General features: G+C 34.6%; 3 protein-coding genes across 3 annotated transcripts; 2 read left to right on the top strand and 1 right to left on the bottom strand.

Moving 5' to 3' along the window:
- Positions 1-993: 993 nt before the first annotated feature.
- LOC125579845 lies at positions 994-2846 on the bottom strand. The gene is made up of 2 exons (XM_048743717.1): positions 1447-2846; positions 994-1327 (listed from the first exon to the last, which is right to left on the bottom strand). Exons 1-2 carry the CDS (start codon positions 2844-2846, stop codon positions 994-996), a joined length of 1734 nt encoding a protein of 577 aa, XP_048599674.1.
- Positions 2030-10758, top strand: LOC125580179 (glutathione S-transferase T3-like). Its single transcript, XM_048744310.1, has one exon. It carries the CDS (start codon positions 6447-6449, stop codon positions 7350-7352), a length of 906 nt encoding a protein of 301 aa, XP_048600267.1. The 5' UTR covers positions 2030-6446; the 3' UTR covers positions 7353-10758.
- Positions 10759-18910: 8152 nt separating this feature from the next.
- LOC106374496 (transcription factor TRY-like) lies at positions 18911-20383 on the top strand. The gene is made up of 3 exons (XM_013814507.3): positions 18911-19081; positions 19476-19563; positions 20061-20383. The coding sequence occupies exons 1-3, from the start codon at positions 19042-19044 to the stop codon at positions 20167-20169; spliced, it is 237 nt and encodes a 78-aa protein (XP_013669961.2). The 5' UTR covers positions 18911-19041; the 3' UTR covers positions 20170-20383.
- Positions 20384-21460: the final 1077 nt, after the last annotated feature.

Raw genomic sequence — 21460 nt, 5'->3', positions numbered from 1 at the left:
TCTAAAGTAAGCCATACAACATATCAACCCCTAACGATACCCTAAATGAATCTAAACTAAGTCATACAACATATGAGCCCCTAACGATACCCTAAATGAATCTAAACAGGGAGCCATACACGATCTAACCTAACGATACCCTAACTTGTATGTATTGTGATAGTCATAAGATTTGTATTGACTTTTATGATTTGGAAGGAATCCCTAAACCCCGATTAACAGTAGTCGTTTGCCCTAAACATAAACTTATATAACACCAATGACCAGAAACCCTACTTATTTCATCGTTTATTTCTCTTCTCCGTCTTTCTCTCCTTCTCAAAAACCGATCATGACTAACAATGTAGGGATTCCTTCCAGATGCTGGTGTGGGAAGGGGATTGTCACTTATGTTTCAAAAATGGAGGAGAACCCATACAGAATATTCTTCCGAGGTGAGATTGGTTTGAAGGTAATTCCCTTAAATTATGACTTTTAATTCTTCTATGTTCCAATGGACCTTTTTGTGTTTCAATTCAGAGAAAGAAAGAGCAACATCTTTTTAAGTGGGTCGACGAGGCTCTACTTGATGAGATACAAAGGATGCATGAGCAATAATCGAGAATGGCCAAAGAAATTGAAGATTTGAGAAGTTCCTTGAAAAAGACAGTGGATGAAGCAGTTATCGAGCACAAGAAGTCGGGAGATGTAGGACTAATTGGATCCATTCTCACTATTTTATGTCTCTGTTCTAAATTTGATTGATCTTGTAATTGCTTTCTGGATCTATCTACTTTGTCAAAGATCAAATCAATTTGGTATTCAGATGTGTTGTCAATTTATGGATCAAATCTTAACGTTAGACTTAAAGCTTGCATAAAACGAAGTAAACACTGGAAACGTCCACAAAACATAAAACAGAGTTGGTCCTGAAAAAAAGAGTTTGACATGCAACAAAGATAATTTGAGAAAAAACTCTGAAAAGTAACTTGCATAGACCGAATGGCTTGTATCCTATATTGCTCTATCACAGGTCGACCGGTTGTGACCTTCAATACCACATCGACTGCATTTACGACGTTTAGAGGTTTGAGTTCCTTGTGACGAGCGGATCTTGTCTTCAACTGTCTCGTACCTACGTTTCTTTCTCCGACCTGCAGCTCTTCTAGTTTCTGGAGGAAAGACTTTCGCTTGCTGAACGTGAGATGGGACAATCCATGCATCTTCCGAGACACCAATAGGATTTATGCTTTCCTCATAAATCGATCTCCATGAAGCAGTGGTGTACATGTCGTCAGTGAGTGTGTGTGCTTGTATGCCTACGCTGAAAGCTGCTTTTATGGCGTGTCTGCATGGGATTTTCATCAGATCGAATTTCCCACATGAACATGTGCGTCTGACCAAGTCGACCACACATTCAAAAGTGTCACCTCGAACCAAAAACCTGTCATCGCTAACTCGGAAAACCTGAACTTCTTACCCTTCTCAATCCTTCGATCAATCTTCTTCTCTACAACAACGGTTTGTGGATGTTTATGCTTAGACCTTAAAGTTCTACGTTTGAAAAACCATCGAGTCATCATTTCCCTTATGCTGTCCAACAAAGGTATAACTGGAAACTCTCTTGGCGAACGCAAAGCATAATTTATTGATTCAGCAGGGTTATTGGTCCTAACATCGTACCTGTAACCCGGAAATTGACAACGAGCCCACTTTCTCACATCAGCTTGTATTAGATAGGTTCCAATTGCAGGACTAATTGAGAAAATAGCAGTGAATTTCTTCTTAAAATCAGTAACTCGGTAAGCTTTAGAAGCCTTTGCAACCAAACCAACGACTACTTTACCCTTGAAATATGTAACAACATTGTTCGGCAAGTGGTGAATGCAAATTTCGTGATGAGCATGCGGATACACTTTTGCAATAGCTTTAGCAAGTGAAGTATTCCGGTCAGACACAAAAGCTAAACCCTGATCATCAGCAATGACACCATTAAGTTGTCTCATAAACCATTCCCACGAGCGGTCATTCTCTGAGTCGACAACTCCAAATGCAATAGGATATAGGTTCGAGTTTTCATCCAAAGCAGTAGCAACCAGTAACACTCCTTTGTATTTGCTCTTCAAGAAAGTCCCATCCACAACAATAACTTTCCGAATGGCAGCATAAAAACCGCGAATAGACTGACCATATGAGATGAAGAGGAATTTGAATCTCCCATTGCTATCAGTTTCGTAAAATGTGTGTGATCCTGGATTAGCTTCCTTCATCATGTGCAAGTATTTGGGAATTTTTTCATAACCCTTCTCCGGAATGCCTCTCACAACATTTACTGCATACTCACGTGCCTCCCAAGCTAAAGAGTAGGATATCTCAACTCCATGATCATTACGCATAAACTGGATGATATCATTAGGTTTCAGCCCTTCCTTGACAGTTTCGTACTTATGCTTAATGAGAGTACCAACTGTTTTTGATGAAGCGGTCCGAACAGAGTGGTTCCTTGATGATGGAGAACATGAATGATCAGGTTCATACTTTTTGATGATAAAATATGAAGAACCTATTAATCCCTCTGCACGAACACGCCAGCGGCAATCATCATCCGCGCAACGAACGTACCAAACTCTTCTATCCGTTTTGCCAACCTTGTAGTCGAAATTATGTTTCATTGCGCATATTTCCATTGTTGCCTGCAGAGCTGCTTTGCTAGTAAAATGTTGACCCTTCTTCAAAACATCAACCAGAGAAAAACGGACATACTTTTCGTTGATCATATCTTTCTCACACTTGTTTTCATCTATCTTCGCATCTTCTTCTTCAAGCTCGGCTTCACCATCAATATCATCTGAAACTTCACCCGACATACCCACTTCCTCTCTGTTAGGCAACTCAGCAGGCTCTTCATTCAAGTTAAATCCGACCTTAGATCGAATACACACACATAACCTTGTTGAAGCTTTGGTCTTCACATATGTAAGAAAATTTTGCAGTTATCGATCATTGGTGATGAAAACAGTTGGTGAGTCGAGGCCAATCACCAAATCGGAAGGTAAGTAACTCAGCTCGATATTGACCAAGTTTAGATCGGTTCCAAAGTCCTCACAAACCATAACTCTTAGGTTCTCAAAGGTTTTGCTTGTGTCCAAAGTAAGTAATCTACCTCATGTTTCTTCATCAACAAGAAACTTCCACCCTTTTGTTTTGGACGATCTCCAAAAACTAGAATAGGCATATATGTGCATATTCTCACGTTAGATTGACAAAAGTTTGGAGAAACTATGAAAAAGAGAAGAAGCTCCACGTTTTTTTGGTCCAAATCGTGGTTGGCAACGAAGAAAGAAAAATTTAGGGAAAAAGATTTAAAAAAAGAAATAAAAAAGATTTAATAGATTTAGGGAATATTTTCTAACCGTTTTTTCCTAGATTTTCGGATTTTGTTTAAAATCTAGTAGAAAGTATATTCTACGTATGGTAGAATAAAGATAATGTGGTAGATATAGAATACATATATTGTAGATATATGAGAAGTGAGAAGAATGTATATACTTCCATAGAAGATATAAGAACATTTATTATTACTTATGATCTACCAGAAAGACAGAACATAGAAGAAAATATTGATTTTGTATTCTGCCATCTTAGATCTTAATGTTTCCGGTCTAATGCGCATTCTTCGGTATGTAGATCATTGTGTTTCAGTTAGAATGCATATTCTGAATCGTCGTAGATGGTAGATCTTATATACTAACACCTTTAGCCTATTTTTCAATTTACCATTCCAAGTATCTTTTTAATCTAAAAATATTTTTCATAGATGCACATGTTTGACTACTTCAGGTTTTAGATTTTTCTTAATTTTTTTGCATTGTAAATTAATTGATATGAATTTTTATAACTTTGAAGGGTAGTGAAAATCCAAAAGTGACAAAATTTGATTTTATACTAAGAGGACAATAGCATAGTTTAGTTGTTCCATTTTCTTAAATTTCCCAATTTAATCACTGTATAAAAAACAAAACTGAAGTTCTCTTTTGGCGATAAATGCCAACACTAAGAGGCGCAAATCACGGCCATAACCGGTGGTGTGGCTTTGGGTCCGGTTTCACTTTCAGTCGGTGCTCTTTTTGCCTTCGCTATAGTAAAAGTGTTATTTGTGTTCCGGCCGGCCGTAAAGGAAACAAATCAATATGAAAATAATATTCGATAACATACTTATCAAATATGAAATTACTAGTAATAAACTTTGACAAAATATATGTTTTACTAATATGTTTTTTATTAAAGAGTCAGCATTGACTGATCCAATCAGTTGGATTTTGAATAAACCCATCACTTTCTCGTTTCAAAATGTACCTTCTGTAACTGCTAAAAGGTTTTCATCAATTTGATTAGTTTCGATATTTCAAAACCCATATAATGCGTTCTAAATCATAAGGTAATCAGCCTATACACTTCTATTTTTCATTTTCTTAAACAATTATCTCATGATTTAAAGTTTTTTTTATAACCAGTCGTATATTGTAAGCGTTTTGTCCGCAAAATCAAAAATATTGGTGGCAAATTAGTTCGATTGTTTTAAGAAGATTTATACTTACATATAAAAATAATTCATTCTTTTTTAAATTACCTCATGAATTATTCATGTCTTCTGGATATTAAATTCAGTTTTTTTAAAAAAAAATTCACGTACATTTCTTAAAGAATTATAATAAATGCAGAACATAAGAATGGGAGAAGCAAAAGGGGACAAATAATTATGTCCCAAACCATATAATATAATTATATTTACAATGTAACGATATGAATGAGTATGAAACGTCGCACTAGTGTAAGAAATAATATCCCAAGCGCATATCCACATGCTGATTTGCAGATTTACACACCATTATCATTATTATGTTTGAACTCATGCTGTATATATATACATTTGTAAAATTCATCATATGATGACTGCAAATTATACCTAAATGTGAAAAAATGAAGGGAACCCAATTAGACTGTTTTCGAATATAATACAAGAATTAATTTCCACTAAGGAGGATGTGTTTCAAAGTAGGAAACATAATTTTGGCTCTGTTGGGCACGGAGGAGCCTTAGACCACCTCCATCAAGAGGTTCTCCAAGAGCTCCTAATCCAAAAGTAAAAAAAAATTAAATCAAAAAGGCCCAAAATTAAGAGAACCGCCCCTTAGTTTGGGCTTATTGAAGCTGGTAAGAGGTGCGTACGTGGCGGTCTCTCATTGCACCTCACCTGTATTGTCTCTCTCTCTTTTCATCGGGGTTTAGATGAAACCGTAGTTGTGTCATCTCTCTTGGAGTCTCCGTCGTCGTCGTCTCTCCACAAGTCGATCTTCCTCTCGGAGTCTCCGTTATCTCCGTCGGTCCATCTTCTTTGTCAGTCCGTCGTCGACGTCTCTCCACCAGTAGATCTTCCTCTCGGAGTCTCCGTTATCGATGACTCCTTCGTCTGTCTCACTCTTGCTTCACTGTCGATCCGTGTTCTCTGTCGATCGGTGCGCCTTCTCCGTCGTGATGGGTTTCGCTTTGACTTCCTCCACGAAGCTTCTCTTCCGCCAGCTCCGTCGTGATGGGTTTCACCAACGTCTCTTCTCCTGAGTGTAAGTGGCTTTCTTCTTCATAAAAATTCTATTTTGCTTTTCTTGTTTGTGTTCTTGAGATGGATGAAGTGATCTGCTTGTCTTGTCGAAATGGGTTTTTGTGAAATCAACGTGATCTCATCGTTTTGTTGAGAAAGATGAAATTTTTTTGAGAAGTGTTTTACAATCTTAGATCAGGTTAATGTTTTTTGAGAAGTGTTTTTTGAAATGTTTGTGATCATACATAATGTTCTTGAGGTTGATGAATGTGATCTGATTGTTCTTGAGGTTGATGAATGTGATCTGATCTGATTCATACAAAACGTTATGTTCTTAGTATATGCTTCACTTGATTTTACTCTGTTCAAGCCTCTGTTTTCTCAAATATTTTTGTATGTTTTCTCATACATTTTACTGTGATTTCACATACATTTTAGTCTGTTTTCTGATAGATTTTAGACTGTTATTTCTTTGTTGGTTGTGTATAAGGGTTGGTTCGCATCTCAGAGGCATTGAAGTGTTCGCATCTCAGAGGCATTGAACCCATGCGAGCCTCTCGGAAACGGCTACAACTTCATCAAAGCAAGAGGTAATTACTCTTTTCTTTTAAAAAGTTGTTAGATATTTATTAGCCGGAATTAAATGGATTTGAATGTATGCTGGTAGGTGTTTGTTGCGTGTTTAGATATTGGTTGTAAGTGATTTACATTTAGTTTTCTTGCTTGTTATAGTTATAGGTAAAGGCATTGATTGCCATTAAAAACACACTAAACTCTCCTTAACATTGCATTTAAAATCGAACAACTCTCCCCTTCTTGCTTAATATCTCCTTCTTCTTTGATAATTCTTATATCCTTCTTCTTCGCTATGGATCAATTTACTCAAACCGGTAGCTTTCAAAATCTCTTAAACAGTCAACACCCAAACACCTCCTTCTCCTTTGTGACTCGTGAAGCTAGTGTAGACCTGTCTTCCTCGGATGCCTCTGTCTTCGGATCACAGTGGGCTGATGATGGAAAAGAAGATGAACTCGTGGTGTCTGACCGTAAAGAAAGAAGAAAGTGGTCACCAACTGAAGATATCGTTCTCATAGGTGCTTGGTTGAACACATCGAAAGATCCTATCGTGGGTAATGAACAGAAGGCAATTGCGTTTTGGAAACGGATTGCCTCCTATGTTGCTTCAAGCCCAAAGCTCTCTGCTTTGCAAAAGAGAGAGCCTAGCCACTGTAAACAAAGGTGGGGGAAAATCAACGAGGGTGTTTGTAAGTTTGTTGGGTCTTATGAAGCTGCAAAGAAAGCCAAATCTAGTGGGATGAATGAGGATGATGTTTTGAAGATGGCTCATGAGATCTTCTTTAATGACTACAAGGTCAAGTTTACACTTGAGCATGCCTGGTTGGAGCTTCGCCATGATAAAAAATGGTGTGGAGCTTCTTCAACTAAAGACAAAGTAATCTCCAAAAGAAGAAAATTGGATGACCAATCAGCACACTCATCGACCTCGGTGCCAGGTTACGGTGGAGAGGAGGAAGCCATGGCTCGGCCTGTTGGTGTCAAAGCAGCAAAGGCCAAAGCTAAAACCAAGCCAACGAGTTCTTCAGAAGCAGTGGAGTTTCAGGGTCTGTGGGAAATAAAACAAAAGGATTTTGAAAACAAGGACAAGCTTAACAAGCAGAAATTGCTTGAGAACCTCATTGCCAAGACAGAGCCTCTGTCTGAACTAGAACTCGCTTTGAAAAACAAATTAATATCTGAAATGTTGTTAAGTTAGAATGACTCGGGTCTTTATGCTTAAGTTTGGTCTGTATGCTGGTTTCTTTTTATGGTTAATGTCGGGTCTGTAGTTTGTTAATGTCGGGTCATGTATGCTGGTTTCTTTTTATGGTTAATGTCGGGTCTGTAGTTTGTTAATGTCGGGTCATGTATGCTGGTTTCTTTTTATGCTTACTGCTGTTTGTTTCTCGTCTTGGTTAACGCTTAATGTCTGATGCAACTTGGTTAATGTTTTACTGTCTTGGACTTGATTGTATGATGCAACTCTGATGCAACTCTCTTTGTTTTATTGCAGACGAAGACAGAAGACTTACCATGTGACAGAAGACTTACCATGTGACAGAAGAAGACAATGTAATAAGTTGTTGTGTTTTGTAATAAGTTGTTGGTGTGTTTTGTATGATATGCTTCACATTTCTTGTAGTTGTACCACACAATTTGAAACTTGTCTTTATAAACTTGTGAGAAACAACACAATATAAAACTTGTCTTTATAAACTTCTGAGAAACAAAACAAATTATCTTTGAAAACAAATCAAACAACATCAATACGAGCAAAACAAATTTCCTATTGTTTTGTTTTGTTTCCCTTACAAGCTTTACAAGTTCTCTTCTTCGCATCATTCTTCACATCATTCTTCCCATTTTCATTTCCGAAGCTTTAAATGGCATTATCTTCTTATAATAATTTTGAAGAAATAAATGAAAGATTTGAAGAAATTTTCGAGCAACGATTTGAAAATCTTCTCATTCATCATGGCGAGCATGAAGAAGCCTCAAGGTCTAAAAAGTCACGAGTCTACATTGAAAGAGAACGAGAACAAGGACACATGCAGTTATGGAACGATTATTTCAGTGAAGATACAACATATCCTTCTCACATGTTTCGACGCCGTTTTCGAATGAACAAGCCCTTGTTCATGCGTATTGTTGATCGCCTCTCTGCTGAAATCTCATACTTTCAACAAAGAAGAGATGCTACTGGAAGGTTCGATCACTCTCCGTTACAAAAGGCAACGGCAGCAATTCGTATGATGGCATATGGTTGCCCAGCTGATGCGGTCGACGAATACCTCCGCCTTGGTGAGACCACCGCGCTTTTATGCTTAGAACATTTTGTTCAAGGAATCATAACTTTATTTGGAGATGAGTATCTAAGAAGACCCACACCAGAAGATCTTCAACGACTACTCGATATAGGAGAGATACGCGGATTTTCCGGAATGATAGGAAGTATTGACTGTATGCATTGGGAGTGGAAGAATTGCCCGACCGCATGGAAAGGTCAATATACACGTGGATCAGGAAAACCAACCATTGTTTTAGAGGCTGTAGCTTCACAAGATCTCTGGATATGGCATGCGTTTTTCGGACCTCCAGGTACATTAAACGATATCAATGTTCTTGATCGATCACCTGTTTTTGATGATATATTTCAAGGTCGAGCTCCAAAAGTGAATTACATTGTCAACGGACACGAGTACCATTTGGCTTACTATCTCACAGATGGTATTTAACCAAAATGGGCTACTTTTGTCCAATCTATTTCACATCCACAAGGTCCGAAAGCATCCTTATTCGCTAAACAACAAGAAGCGGTACGCAAAGATGTCGAGCGTGCTTTTGGAGTTTTGCAATCTCGATTTGCCATTGTCATAAATCCAGCTCTTTTTTGGGATAAAATAAAAATTGGAAAGATAATGAGAGCATGTATCATTCTGCATAATATGATAGTAGAAGACGGACGAGATGGATACACTCAGTTTGATGAATCATTTTTCCAACAACCGGAATCAAACCGAAGTTCACAAGTGGATTTTGAGTTTTCATCAGATATGCCTTCAAATCTTGGGAATATGATGAGCATTCGGAGTCGAGTCCGTGATCCCAAGATACATCAACAATTGAAAGCTGATTTAGTTGAGAACATCTGGCAAAGATTTGGAACACACGATTTCGACTAATCGGCTTTTTCTCGTTTATGGTTTTTATTTGTATTTTTAATATGTTTTTATATAATTTTAATTAAAACTTTTATGTATGTTTTTTTTAAATCATTCTATTTAAAAAAAAAAAAATTTTAAGAACCTTTAAGAGGTTCTCCCATTGGAGGTCAAAAAATTAATTACCACTAACCAAGGTTCTTAAGCTTTCAAATCATCTTAATAAGTATTAAATTAATCTAAAGAACCCATAAAGGGTTCCTATGGATGGAAGTGCTCTTATGGGCCGAGAAGGAGATTGAAGTAAGAACTTTATAGTGTGCTTGAACCACACCGGCTAAGAGGAAAGTCTATTTCAGAGCTTGGTCTCACTGACGCAACCCTATTGTAAACTGCTGTACAAATCTCGACACAGAAATATAAAGTGGTGACCACGTTGGGAGATTGAAGTTAGTATTGCTTGAACAGTAAAAATGCAAACTCAAACGCAAATATTCGCGCCTGAACAACCACATGACATGAATAATTACTATTTTGATTGAAAACATATAGAAACAAGTCTAACTCACAAAAATAAATTATTTAAATACTCAACACCAATCCTTTTATTTTGGAGAATGTGATTATTCTGCGGACGGTATGATCAATGACTCAAAACCACTTTGAAAAATAACAATTCACAAACATGCAGGTTGACTAAAGCCAATCTTCTTTTCATGCTCGATGCGCCAACGGCAGCGACTTGAAATTTTTTCTCACTACGCTAAACACATCATAGAAGAGTCAAAATTGTTTTTTATTCTTTCTGTTACGGCAATGAACAACCAAAAAATCTGATGTAAAAAATATCAGCGACAGATTTTTTAAAAATTGTTTGGACAGTTTGTAAGCGACTGTTTTCACTATCACCACTTTAAATTCACTTCCGTCGTGTTCTATTTTTATTGTGGCTAGTTGCAGACGTCACGGCTGAACAAGGCCTACGCTACTTTTTCGTTCGTTCGGGTTAATTAAGTTAAATTTATCCAAATTTCTTAAAGGAGACAAGTAGACAACATGCGTGAAGAGGTGTTTAGAATGCCGTGAGATAACAAATATTTAGTCGAGGAGTTGAAAGAGTTGACTAGGTGTTCCTCTTCTATTTAGTCTTGCTTATTTTTATTCAAGTACAAAAAATTTAGTCAACACAAACAATTGTCGTAAATCTACAGAAAATCAATTTCGGAAACGTGTTCACTATGGTAGTTTGTATTTACGGCTGAAAATATTTATCGTACCGTCGGTGGTCTAAAAGCAGAGTTATTCTTGGGTGGGGACCAATAAAATCTCATTATTTCAATTTCAATAACTTTTTAAAAAAAAGAAAACAAAGTATTATCAAGTTATATTATGATTTTAAAATTAAATTTTTTTAAAAAAATAGCAGCTACAGAAAAAAATTTTAAAAAATCTTTTTAACGTCGTCAGCAAAACACTAAACTCTAAACCCTAAACCCTAAATCCTAAACCCTAAACCCTTGGGTAAACCTAAACCTTTGGGTAAATCCTAAACCCTTGGGTAAACTCTAAACTCTTAGGTACATCCTAAACCCTTGGATAAATCCTAAACTCTAAATAAAAATACCAAACCCTAAAACTCTAAACCCTAAATCCTAAACCCTAAACCCTTGAGTGTTTTAGTGTTTAGTGATTTTGATTTAGAGTTTAAGATTTATCCTAGAGTTTAAGATTTATCCTAGAGTTTAGAGTTTACCCAAGGGTTTAGGGTTTAGGATTTAGAGTTTAGGGATTAGGATTTAGGGTTTAATGTTTTGCTGACGACGTTAAAAATATTTTTTTTGTAATTACTACTATTTTTTATTTATTTCTTTTTACCTTTTAATTTAAAAAAAATTAATATAATTTGGCAATATTTTGTTTCTTTTTTTAAAAGATATCGAATATGAAATAACGCAATCCTATTGGATGGTGAACCTAGAGGTTCACCCTAGGGGGTGAACCCAAGAATAAGTCTTTTATTTAGCTATTCAAATTCAGAACGTCATTAATTAAACTGCAGAAAAAAATTAATTAACCTGCAGAAAATTTTAAAATTTGCGAATGGCGGAATATCTATTGGATTGATTGAAATATAAGACAAAATAAATTTAAATAATAAACTAGTTACTACAAAATGTGAAAGTAATTAAAATTTATTAAAAATACATTACTTCTTATTAAAAATATTTAGCTAATTTTAATACATTTTAATAATTGATTGACATCTTATAATATTATATAAAACAAATTCCAGTATAATTTTATCATTAAAATATTTATTGTTATTTATTTAAAATCTTGAAATGGTGTTATCATATAATTTAATAATATGAAAGTGTTGCTTTGTAAATAATCCTCTAAACTAACTTTTGCACTTAATAAAAATTTTCTTTGTATTTTTGTCAACAAAAACTCAAGTTTGCGTTTTTGCGTCTTTTTTCACTCCGCAACTTTTTTTTATTGGCAAAATACTTGCGTAATTGCGTTTAAAACGCGATTCCGCCATTCTGAAAGGTTACCAATCAAAGCCAATAGCTCTGATTGGTAACCATGGCTTAATCGCGGAATCGCGGAAAAAAATAGTTAAGCTGCGGAAAAAATTAAAATTTGCTGAATGGTATAATACATATTAAACTGATCAAACTATTTTATATCCTATTCAATTTGTTATAATAAAAAAACAAATATCAGTAATTAAACTAGTTATTACAAAATATGAAAATAGCTAAAATTTATTTAAAGTTATTTTATAAATATCTAGCTTACGTTCAATACATTTTAATCTATAATAGATTGACATTTAATAATATACAAATTATATTATAACTTTATATACAACATAACTATTTATCATTAAAACATGTATTGCTATGTATTTTAAATTTTAAGATAGTATTAGCATATAATTTAATAATATTAAAGTGTTGATTTTGTAATTTTTTCCGCCATAATCTACTAAAATTCACTTTTCCACTTAATAGAACATTTTTTAATATTTTTGTCAGCAAAATCGCAAACCTGCGTTTTTTTTATGACTCTGGTATCCAGAGTCTCGAGAGCATCCGACTAGCGCCAATAACCGTCCACCGGAGCTTAGCCGGAGAGCCCGCCGAAGCATCTAGGAGGGCTGGTGATCACCCCATGTAAATCCCACCAGTGACCACACGTTAGTAGGCTTCTCCGTATTGGATCCGAAGGTCTCTCAAGATAATCACCTCCCAGCGGCACTCGAACCCATAACTTTCCAGGTTGAGTTTAACCACTGCACCACTAACACGTGGTTAAACTTGCGTTTTTGCATTTTCTTTACATTCCATAATATTTTGTTAATTGGTAAAATGCTTGCGGAATCGCGTTTCATATGCCACTTCGCGATTCTGCAAAGTTACCGATCAAAACCAATATGTTACTGGCGTGGCGGACATGCGTTAGTATTTTTCTTTCTTTCTTCTAAACAGTCAGCTACGTTCCAACCTTTTTATGCAGATATCAAAAAAGCTAGTTGAAGTCGTCTATTTGCTTTTCATTTTTTGTCAACGCTTATTTTTTTCTTCTTAATGTTTGCCGGCTGCTAATTGACATCAGGGGTATCCTCTAGATTTTGGAGGCTTTATGAAGTTAAACTGTGGCTACTTTTTTTTTTGGAACACCACTTAACTGTGGCTACTTTAAAACACAATTTTAAACCACATGCCTTATCTTTAAGAACAAATTTTATATAATACTATATAGTTTTTTCTTTTGGAATCTACATTTTATAAACTAAACATCTTATAGTTATAGAACAGCTAATGAAAATACATAATTGGTAGTGCTATTTCGTGTTAAATGGTGGTTTTCAAATATTTAAATATTTTTCCTTTTTATTTGAGTTTTCTATAACATGTTGATAGACATGTGGGCAACTTCTATGAAAGACGGAATATAAATGGCTTTTATAATAAAACATGTAAAACTGATTAAAAACCATACAAAGAAGCATAAATAGGCATCGCACTTCCCATATGCATGGTGAAAGTGAAAGTTAACCGTTCGAACAAATGTGGCTTCTCAAATTGTTTTCTTTTTTGCTAAATTTTGGAGTTCTTCTCGAATTGTTATATATAATGGCATAAAATCAAGGTAATTCTTTCAAATAATCATTTTTAAGTTTTTATCACAAAAATAGTTCTCAAAAAAAGAAAATGATCAAAATAGCTCTTTTTTATTTTAAAAGTTTTAATTTTAATTTTTTATTCTTTTAAAATTTAAAACTCTATCCCAAAACTCCATCCATTAATTCTAAACCCTAAGTATAGATTAGTAAACTTAGGATAAAATGTATTTTTACCTTTTAATAAAACTTTTTTTGGTCATTTTCTTTATTGAAAATTATTTTTGTGACAAAAATTTAAAAATGACTATCCAAGAGAATTTTTCTAAAATTAATTTGTTATGCTTTAATAAGGGGACATGCCTGATTATTACAACAAATTTTATTAATCGCGAATAAAAGAAAAGCATAAATGTCGAAAAAAGTCGACGACATGACATCTCAAAGAACTTTTACGTGGACAAAACTATGCCAGGGCATTTTAACCAGGATCCGAAAACTCGAACCGGAACCGATCCAAAAATACCGGACCCGAAACCGGACCGAAAATTTACAAATACCTTTTGGGTCTAAATTTTTTTACCCGAAAGAACCGGAATCGAAAAGGAACCGACCCGAATAGACCCGGACCCGAAAAGAACCAACCCGAATAGACCCGATCCGATAAGAACCGATTTGTACCCGACTTAAAAACATGTATATCTAAAACTATGATGTTTTTGTGTTCTATTTTATATATATTATTTTATGATTTAGTTGAAATATCTTTTGTTAACAACATTTGTTATTATTTTTTAACATTTTTAAAGTAATATAAAGCTTTAAAATGTAAAATTTAGAGTTTTAAAATGTTTTTTTTAATTATTAATAGTTTCATTTAAGTTGTTTTGTAAAATTTTAGATATATAAGACAAATATTCAACTAAAGTTGATGGAACTGGGTATATCATGTTCTTTTCAGATCCTAAATACCCGAACCCGATCCGGACCCGATATGGACCCGAAAAATTACGGATATTTTATGGGTATTTTAATTATAGATCCGAACCGATCCATACCCGAGAAGAACCGACCCGGACCCGAACCGAAAATTTCTAAGTACCTATTGGATCTAAATATTTAAGACCCAAAAAAATCCGGATCCGAAAAGAACCGGCCCGAACCCGACCCAAAGACCCGAACGCCCAGGCGTAGACAAAACACATGCTTTATTTTCGACAAACGAAGACTTTTAATTCACCACTAGTTGTGGAGAACTTTGAATGGAGTTTTAACGTCGCTGCAATGAGAAAATCCGAATAACACCTATATTAACTATGGTTTTCATTTAAAATGCAGGGGATGGTAAAATTAGGACATAAGAACAATAGTAACAGAATTGATACTCACAGAACAACATTAAAAGATCATAAGAATTGCACTTTTTCAATAGTCATTTTTGAGATCAAATCAGGAGAAGGTAGGCAATAATTCATAGTTTTCAACTTTTCATCGATCCAGTCTTTTGTTTTCTTTGTCCGGTACACTTTACGTCTTTTATCATGTTGATGAAATTTAGTAACTTTTTGGATCTCTAAAGGCATTAACATTGGTATGTATTTCAAAGAATTTTTTTTCATAAAGAAAATAATAGAAAAAATGAGACTAGATAATTTTTTGAGAAATTTATTCTATACTTGCCATCTTTTATTGATCAGCGGGCCTCTATGTATTAAAACATGTTGTAAAAACTCAATAGATTCTATTATCAATGTCAATGGCTTAACAAGCTGCAATTCAAAAAAACAAACAAAAAGTTTACATGCAAGTTGACTTTATTTTCTATCTATTTTACGATGTAGACCGAGACATGTATGCCCGCCCCCCTTCAGGGCGTCGCTTAGAGCATCTGCATTGAAAGTTCAATGCTCAGGTTCACACCATTTCCAAAAAAAAAAATCCTATGTTCCATATCGTAAGTAGTTTTAGTTAAAAGCACTAATATTAAGAAATTGTTGCTTTTGTAAAAAATATTATTTAATTAATAAACTCAACATATTATAAGAAAGCTAGCATTATTTGATTGGTTACACAATATCCAATAAAGAGAAAATGTGCTTTGAAATATAAAAACTATTTATATTGTGAAACAAACATTTTTTTGCTAAAACTACTTACAATATAAAACAGAGGAAGTAATATTTTCATTTTTATGAACTCACCCCTTGCAGGTTCGCGGACCCCACGCCACGTGGTGGCCCGCGATTGGTCCGCTTATTATTTTTTATTTTTTTTAAAACAAATCAAACGAAAAAAATATAAAAAAAATAATAATAAAAAATTAAAGTTATGATCCCCCCTCAAGGTTCATTGATGCAGATGCTCTTAGAATATAGACTACCGTAAAAATCTTGAACTCCCTTAACCTTTAGATCTCAAGATTTTTTGGCCAACTATGTCTACTGTTGATGCTTAGTACAACTTTTTGTGATTTCTTAACCTGATATACCGAAAGTAGGAGTGCGCATGGATCGGATAGTACCATATTTTTCAGTATTTGTTATTTACTTCGTACTTCTCGGATATCTGATTTTCTGATTTGTTTTGATTTAGAAAAATATGGAATATTCGGTTTTCCGGATATCTGAAAAATTTATAGATATTTGCGAATATTCACGGATATTTACGAATACTTTATTTACTTTATACAATACAAGTAAAACTACAAAACATTATAGAAATTTGTTTTTCTCTTAAAATAACCTTTACATAATATAAAAGATAAACTAAAAATTAATAAAAATTTCTTATAAAACAAATATTTGTAGTTTTCGTTAAAGATTTTTATTTTTTATTAATTATTTATTTTATAAATAATTTTATATATAAAACTATATGTTAAAATAATTTTTGTATAAGATTATACATTTAAAATTATATATTTAGTCATATATATACATCTATCTGTATATAAACCGGAGCGGATCAAATATCCACCTCTAATTTTTTTTGGTATTTCTGATTTGCTTCGCTTTTAACTGATCTTGATTTTTTATATTTGATTTACTTCGGAGATTTACGGATATCCGGATTTTTCGGATCGAATCGAAACGAATAACGAAACGAATCAAATTTAACGGATAAAATGCTCAGCCCTAACCGAAAGGCTGATTAGACAAAGGCATAGAGCCGTGGAGGTCCGTTTCCATTTAATTTGTCCCAAAAAAAACAAAATGAATCAAAACCAGATCGGGTTGGTTATCTTGTTTGATTTAACATATACTGCTAAGACTTCAAGGTTGGTTGGATATACTAATACAATTATACATAGATTGTAGACTTTTACGTACGATTTTACATAATAGTTTATGTAGACATACGTAAAGCTCGAAAGTATAAGTAATATGCCTGTTCGTTTATTAAACGCGCTGCGTCAACACTAGCGGCTGAGTTTAAAGGGAAAATGAGAGAACTTAACTAAGAGAGAAAAGAGAGAAAGGAAGAGCATCCATGTTTTTCAGTCGTATGGAAGAGAAATAAAAGATAAACAGTGACGCTAGAAGAAAATTACAAACATATTTCAGCCGCTAGTGTTGACGCAGCGCATTTAGTAAACGAACAGGCCTAATGTCGTATACGGTATTGAAAGATGGCGTGCATGTAGAGACCATTTACCTCTAGTCATGTTAACGAACTTTTTTTTGTATTGAACACGTCAACAATAGAAAACATAAATACTGAAACCGTGAAACAGTTTACAGAAAAGTTGTAACATATAAACAGATATGAAACAATTCGTACGCAGAGAAATTAAATCAGTGTACGAGAATATAAATACATGTGTACTGACTCCATGTCCTCTCTCTTTCAGAGGCGGACCCACAGCAAAGAAAAGGGGGTCAACTGACACTCTTTAAATATAAGAAAATGATGTTTTAGCTATACGTTGTTATAAGAAACAGTACAGCTGGTTACTTTCCCCTACTGTTGACCCTCCCCAATCTCGGTTCGAAGCCCTTCCAGCACCATTTTCACCCTAATGAGTTTTTTTTGTTCTTGTAATTTTGGCCTTTTTGTTAGCTTTTGGACTTATAGTGTAAATTATGACCCAGGTAAAAAAAATTCCCGGGTCCGCCACTGCTCTCTTTATTGAGGTAGATGTTAGCACAACCAAATTAAGGATATTTATTAATTTACCGCAAGTATTTTTAATTTTAGCCGCACCACCCTGTGACTCCTGTCTTCTCAAGCTACTCTGTTCTCTTTTAATTACACTTACTTTACTCTCCGTTGAAACGTTTGGAGACTAATTAAACTCCTCTTTCAACATAGTCAAGTCATTTGCCCAAAAACATAATTCAAACTAGGATCTACTGTCTATTTTCTCTGTACTTACACATTGTTTCTCCCCATAGATTTGATTTTTTTTTTCACCAAGTGAACTTCAGTATTTGGTATAAAAGCTAAATGATCACAAAATAATTTACTTTCGTAGAAAACGTGTATCAACAAAACATGAAATAGTATTAAATTATAATTTTTATGTGTTTAACATTTTGTCACTTATTTTTTTCATACATATTTAAACAGCTCTCATAATGCTAGCATATCCTTATTCTTCTTTCATACATATTTGAGCAAATCCATCTTGGTTACATTAGCTTTTCTAGTTTGTAAACAAATGATTTTTTATTAAACAGAAAATGAACCAATCTTAGGTTTTTGCTTGACTATTAATCTAATTTTACTGAGTTTCCCATATTTGTTTTACCATTCAGAAAGTTCGTGAGTTTCACACTACAGAGAACCAACTTGAGTAGGATTTGTTTATTTGCGCCATATTTTCAACGTTTGCTGCAATATTTGATTCACATTAACCTGATTGAACACACTCTCAAGTCATTGTCCAGAAAGAAGAAAAAAATGAATACACTCTCAAGTCTCATCTATAACGTCGACCTTATACCAACCGTGAACCATACTGCCGTAGCCTTATGGTCCGCATCAAATACTCCAATTGCATAAGTAACTTTAATTTTCGAAAAGTTTCACGAGACATATGTACAAATAACACCATTAATAACCTGGATTTGAGGTCCCCAAGCTTCTTTACCATTAAGACAAACGCAAGTTGGACCGCACGTATAACCAACAAGAAATAAATTCAAGAAACATAGTGGTTTTTCTAAATTTAATAAAAAGAATACTCGATCCGTTTCTAAATGTAATTAGTTTTACCATGGATATTATGTGACCAATAAAATAATGTTAGATTTTTAATAATTGGTTGAATTAATTGGTTAAATAATATATTGTTTTAAATAACAATTTTCTAAATATTTGTGATTTTAAGCAAAACTACTTACGATTAAAAACGGAGGTATTACTATTTTAAAGCTACTGTCTGAATTTAACAACTTTTTGTGGGGGGAGGGGGTGGTGGGGCTAACATTAAATAGTATGTCGTTCTAGATTCGAAACCTAAATAGTATGTCGTTCTAGATTCGAAACCTCTCCAACAAAGCCCACTCTCTCTTTCTCTCTAGATACAAGATAGTATAATAAAAGAGTTTGCCACCTCTCTTCTCTGCTCTCTCTTCAGTTTCTCATACTTTCCTCTTCCACCTCCATTGATGGATTCAACGTATCGACGTCAGCGTCACGACTCTGAAGGTCCATCTCATATAATGTGTTTGATTAGCTTATTACATATGCATGCTCTTTCTTCGTAACCATATTTTATTTCCTTTGGACATAGTCATCGTGTTTAGCTGAAGTTCATGTTATCATATATTATATTGCCCTAATTAACCAGACTCTTCGTAGCCTTAATTATCACATATATGTAGTTACGCGATTGTGAATAAACACACCAATAACAAACTTCGTAGCCTTTTATTATATATATAGCCCTAATTGTATTTACGTGAATGTGAAATAAGTATTTACGAGCAGAGATGAGATCAAGAAGGACATGAGATTATTACATACGTAGCGATTAGCAAAAGAGAATATAAAAATATTGGAGCAAAAAGTAAAAGTTTTGTGTTGTTTTTGATAAATGCAGAAGTGTGTAGCGTAAAGTGGGATTTCATCAAAATGAGCCAACAGGAGGAAGATCTTATCTTAAGAATGTACAGACTCGTAGGCGATAGGTACGTATCTTCTTTTAATTTCTTTCTCTCCCAAAATTAGATGTAACGACTTTACCACAAAACATATGACATAGGAATGTACTTATATTCTTACGCTTACCATCGCCTGATGATCTGTTGAACAAACAAAAAAAAAAAATAACCATCTCCTGATGATGAAGAAAATCGTTCTTGTCGTTTCAGAGTGACCTTTTGAATCACCGTCGCCTTCTGGTCTAAGTGTCCTTGCCCTCTCTTAGGCCTACTTGATCTTTCAATTGCTGCTTCATGTTCTTGTTCTAATTAGTTATAGTTTGTACGTAGTTTCATTAATTAGGAACTACTAGACCTAAGTTTTAGTGTCTAGGTGTTTTTTTTTTAACTTTTTGCTAAGCTTAGGGACTTCTTAGCTTAATAAGCAGAATGGGATCCAAGCTAATCACTTGTATCAAACATTTTATTATTTACTTATGTATTTCCATTCTTAGAGAGAAAAATGTTTTCTTGCAAAATACCAGGTGGGAAATAATAGCAGGAAGAGTACCGGGAAGAAAAGCTGTGGAGATAGAGAGATATTGGATCATGAGAAACAACACACATTTCTTGCCTCCATCTTCCAAATTTTAACCTCCTTCTTGTGCTGTGCCTCCCATGTTTGTTTTAAGTGTTATATTTTCATTTCCAAAACTAAAAACTAGATGAGGAAATTATGTGCGAGTCAATGCGTGTTGGTGGCTTTGGCCTTTACCTAATCTCATCAAACCGGATTAAATGCTCGGGATTTAATAACAGAACAAATCTATGTATCTGTAGAAGTTTATGTTGACTTAAGTTGAACTTACACAATTTTCTTTGAGCAGGGGCTAACAACTGATACTCTTTTTTTTTTAATGAATGCTAAATTATATTCATCAAAAAAACTTTTTTACATCATCTGCACCTTTACATAAACAAACTCCTCCTATACTCAAAATTGAAAAAATTACAGTCTAGTACTAAACCAAAACTGCAAGACCTCCTCCATTCCTCTCCTCCCTTTCGCTCTCACTAGACTTAGCTTGTTTCTTACTCCTTTGTCTAAAATCTTTTTAAGGGCAGGCAGTGGCATCGGTTTGTCATCAAGCTTTATTTTGTTCCTCTCCCTCCATAGTGAATATACAGATGTCTGGAAAGCGTATCTGATGCAGAATAGCTTTTTCTTCTCTACGGACTGGTCATTATCAACCTCACGACTGCATGCCAGTCCGTAGTGTAGTCGTTACGCAAAATCCCCTTCACCAGATGTTCCCATACTTGACTTGAAAAAGAACACTCAAAGTAGAGATGATCTCTCGACTCAGGAGCATTCTTGCATAGCACACAGACAGTATCTACCTCTTGGTTCCATCTTGAGACTCTGTCCATCGTTGACATTCTATTCAACATTGCAAGCCATGTCATAAACGAGAACTTGGGAGTAGCCTGAGAAAACCAAATACCTTTAGCCCAATCACATTGAGTCTTTGTCTCTCTCACCAACCTCCATGTTTCATAAGTTGAGAAATTTGATTTAAAACCTGACTCCCGCTTCCACAGACTAGTATCCTCCACACTATTGCATATTTGTTCTTTGAGTGTATTAAGCTCAGCTTCAATCTCATTTAAAATAGGAGAACGATACCTGCCTCTTCTCTTATTTCTCTGCACTGCCTCTTCCACTGTAGCATCTCTTCTAATACCCATATCAACTATCCCTCTGTCTCCCAGCAGATCCATGATCACTCCCCTGTCAGACCATCTGTCATACCAGAAAGACGTGTGACGACCATTCCCAACTGCTTTCATATAGAAACTCTTAGCCACTTCTCTTAGTTTCAGCATCTTCCGCCACATCCATGAGCCCACTCGAGTATTTATTTTTATTTCCCAAAATGTTTTC

The sequence above is a fragment of the Brassica napus genome, chromosome C1 (genome assembly GCF_020379485.1).
Source record: "Brassica napus cultivar Da-Ae chromosome C1, Da-Ae, whole genome shotgun sequence".
In the NCBI taxonomy this organism is placed as follows: domain Eukaryota; kingdom Viridiplantae; phylum Streptophyta; class Magnoliopsida; order Brassicales; family Brassicaceae; genus Brassica; species Brassica napus.
This window is presented reverse-complemented; position numbering and strand designations above follow the sequence as displayed.

What these genes read in the sequence shown, in the direction of transcription:
- LOC125579845 (XM_048743717.1), bottom strand. Translation starts at nt 2,846, where the DNA reads ATGTCGGGTGAAGTTTCAGATGATATTGATGGTGAAGCCGAGCTTGAA. An exon ending in GAGAAGGGTAAGAAGTTCAG is followed by an intron (nt 1,328 to 1,446) that starts GTTTTCCGAGTT and finishes AATCCCATGCAG; the next exon opens with ACACGCCATAAAAGCAGCTT.
- LOC125580179 (XM_048744310.1), top strand. Translation starts at nt 6,447, where the DNA reads ATGGATCAATTTACTCAAACCGGTAGCTTTCAAAATCTCTTAAACAGT.
- LOC106374496 (XM_013814507.3), top strand. Translation starts at nt 19,042, where the DNA reads ATGGATTCAACGTATCGACGTCAGCGTCACGACTCTGAAG. An exon ending in TCAGCGTCACGACTCTGAAG is followed by an intron (nt 19,082 to 19,475) that starts GTCCATCTCATA and finishes TGATAAATGCAG; the next exon opens with AAGTGTGTAGCGTAAAGTGG. An exon ending in TACAGACTCGTAGGCGATAG is followed by an intron (nt 19,564 to 20,060) that starts GTACGTATCTTC and finishes GCAAAATACCAG; the next exon opens with GTGGGAAATAATAGCAGGAA.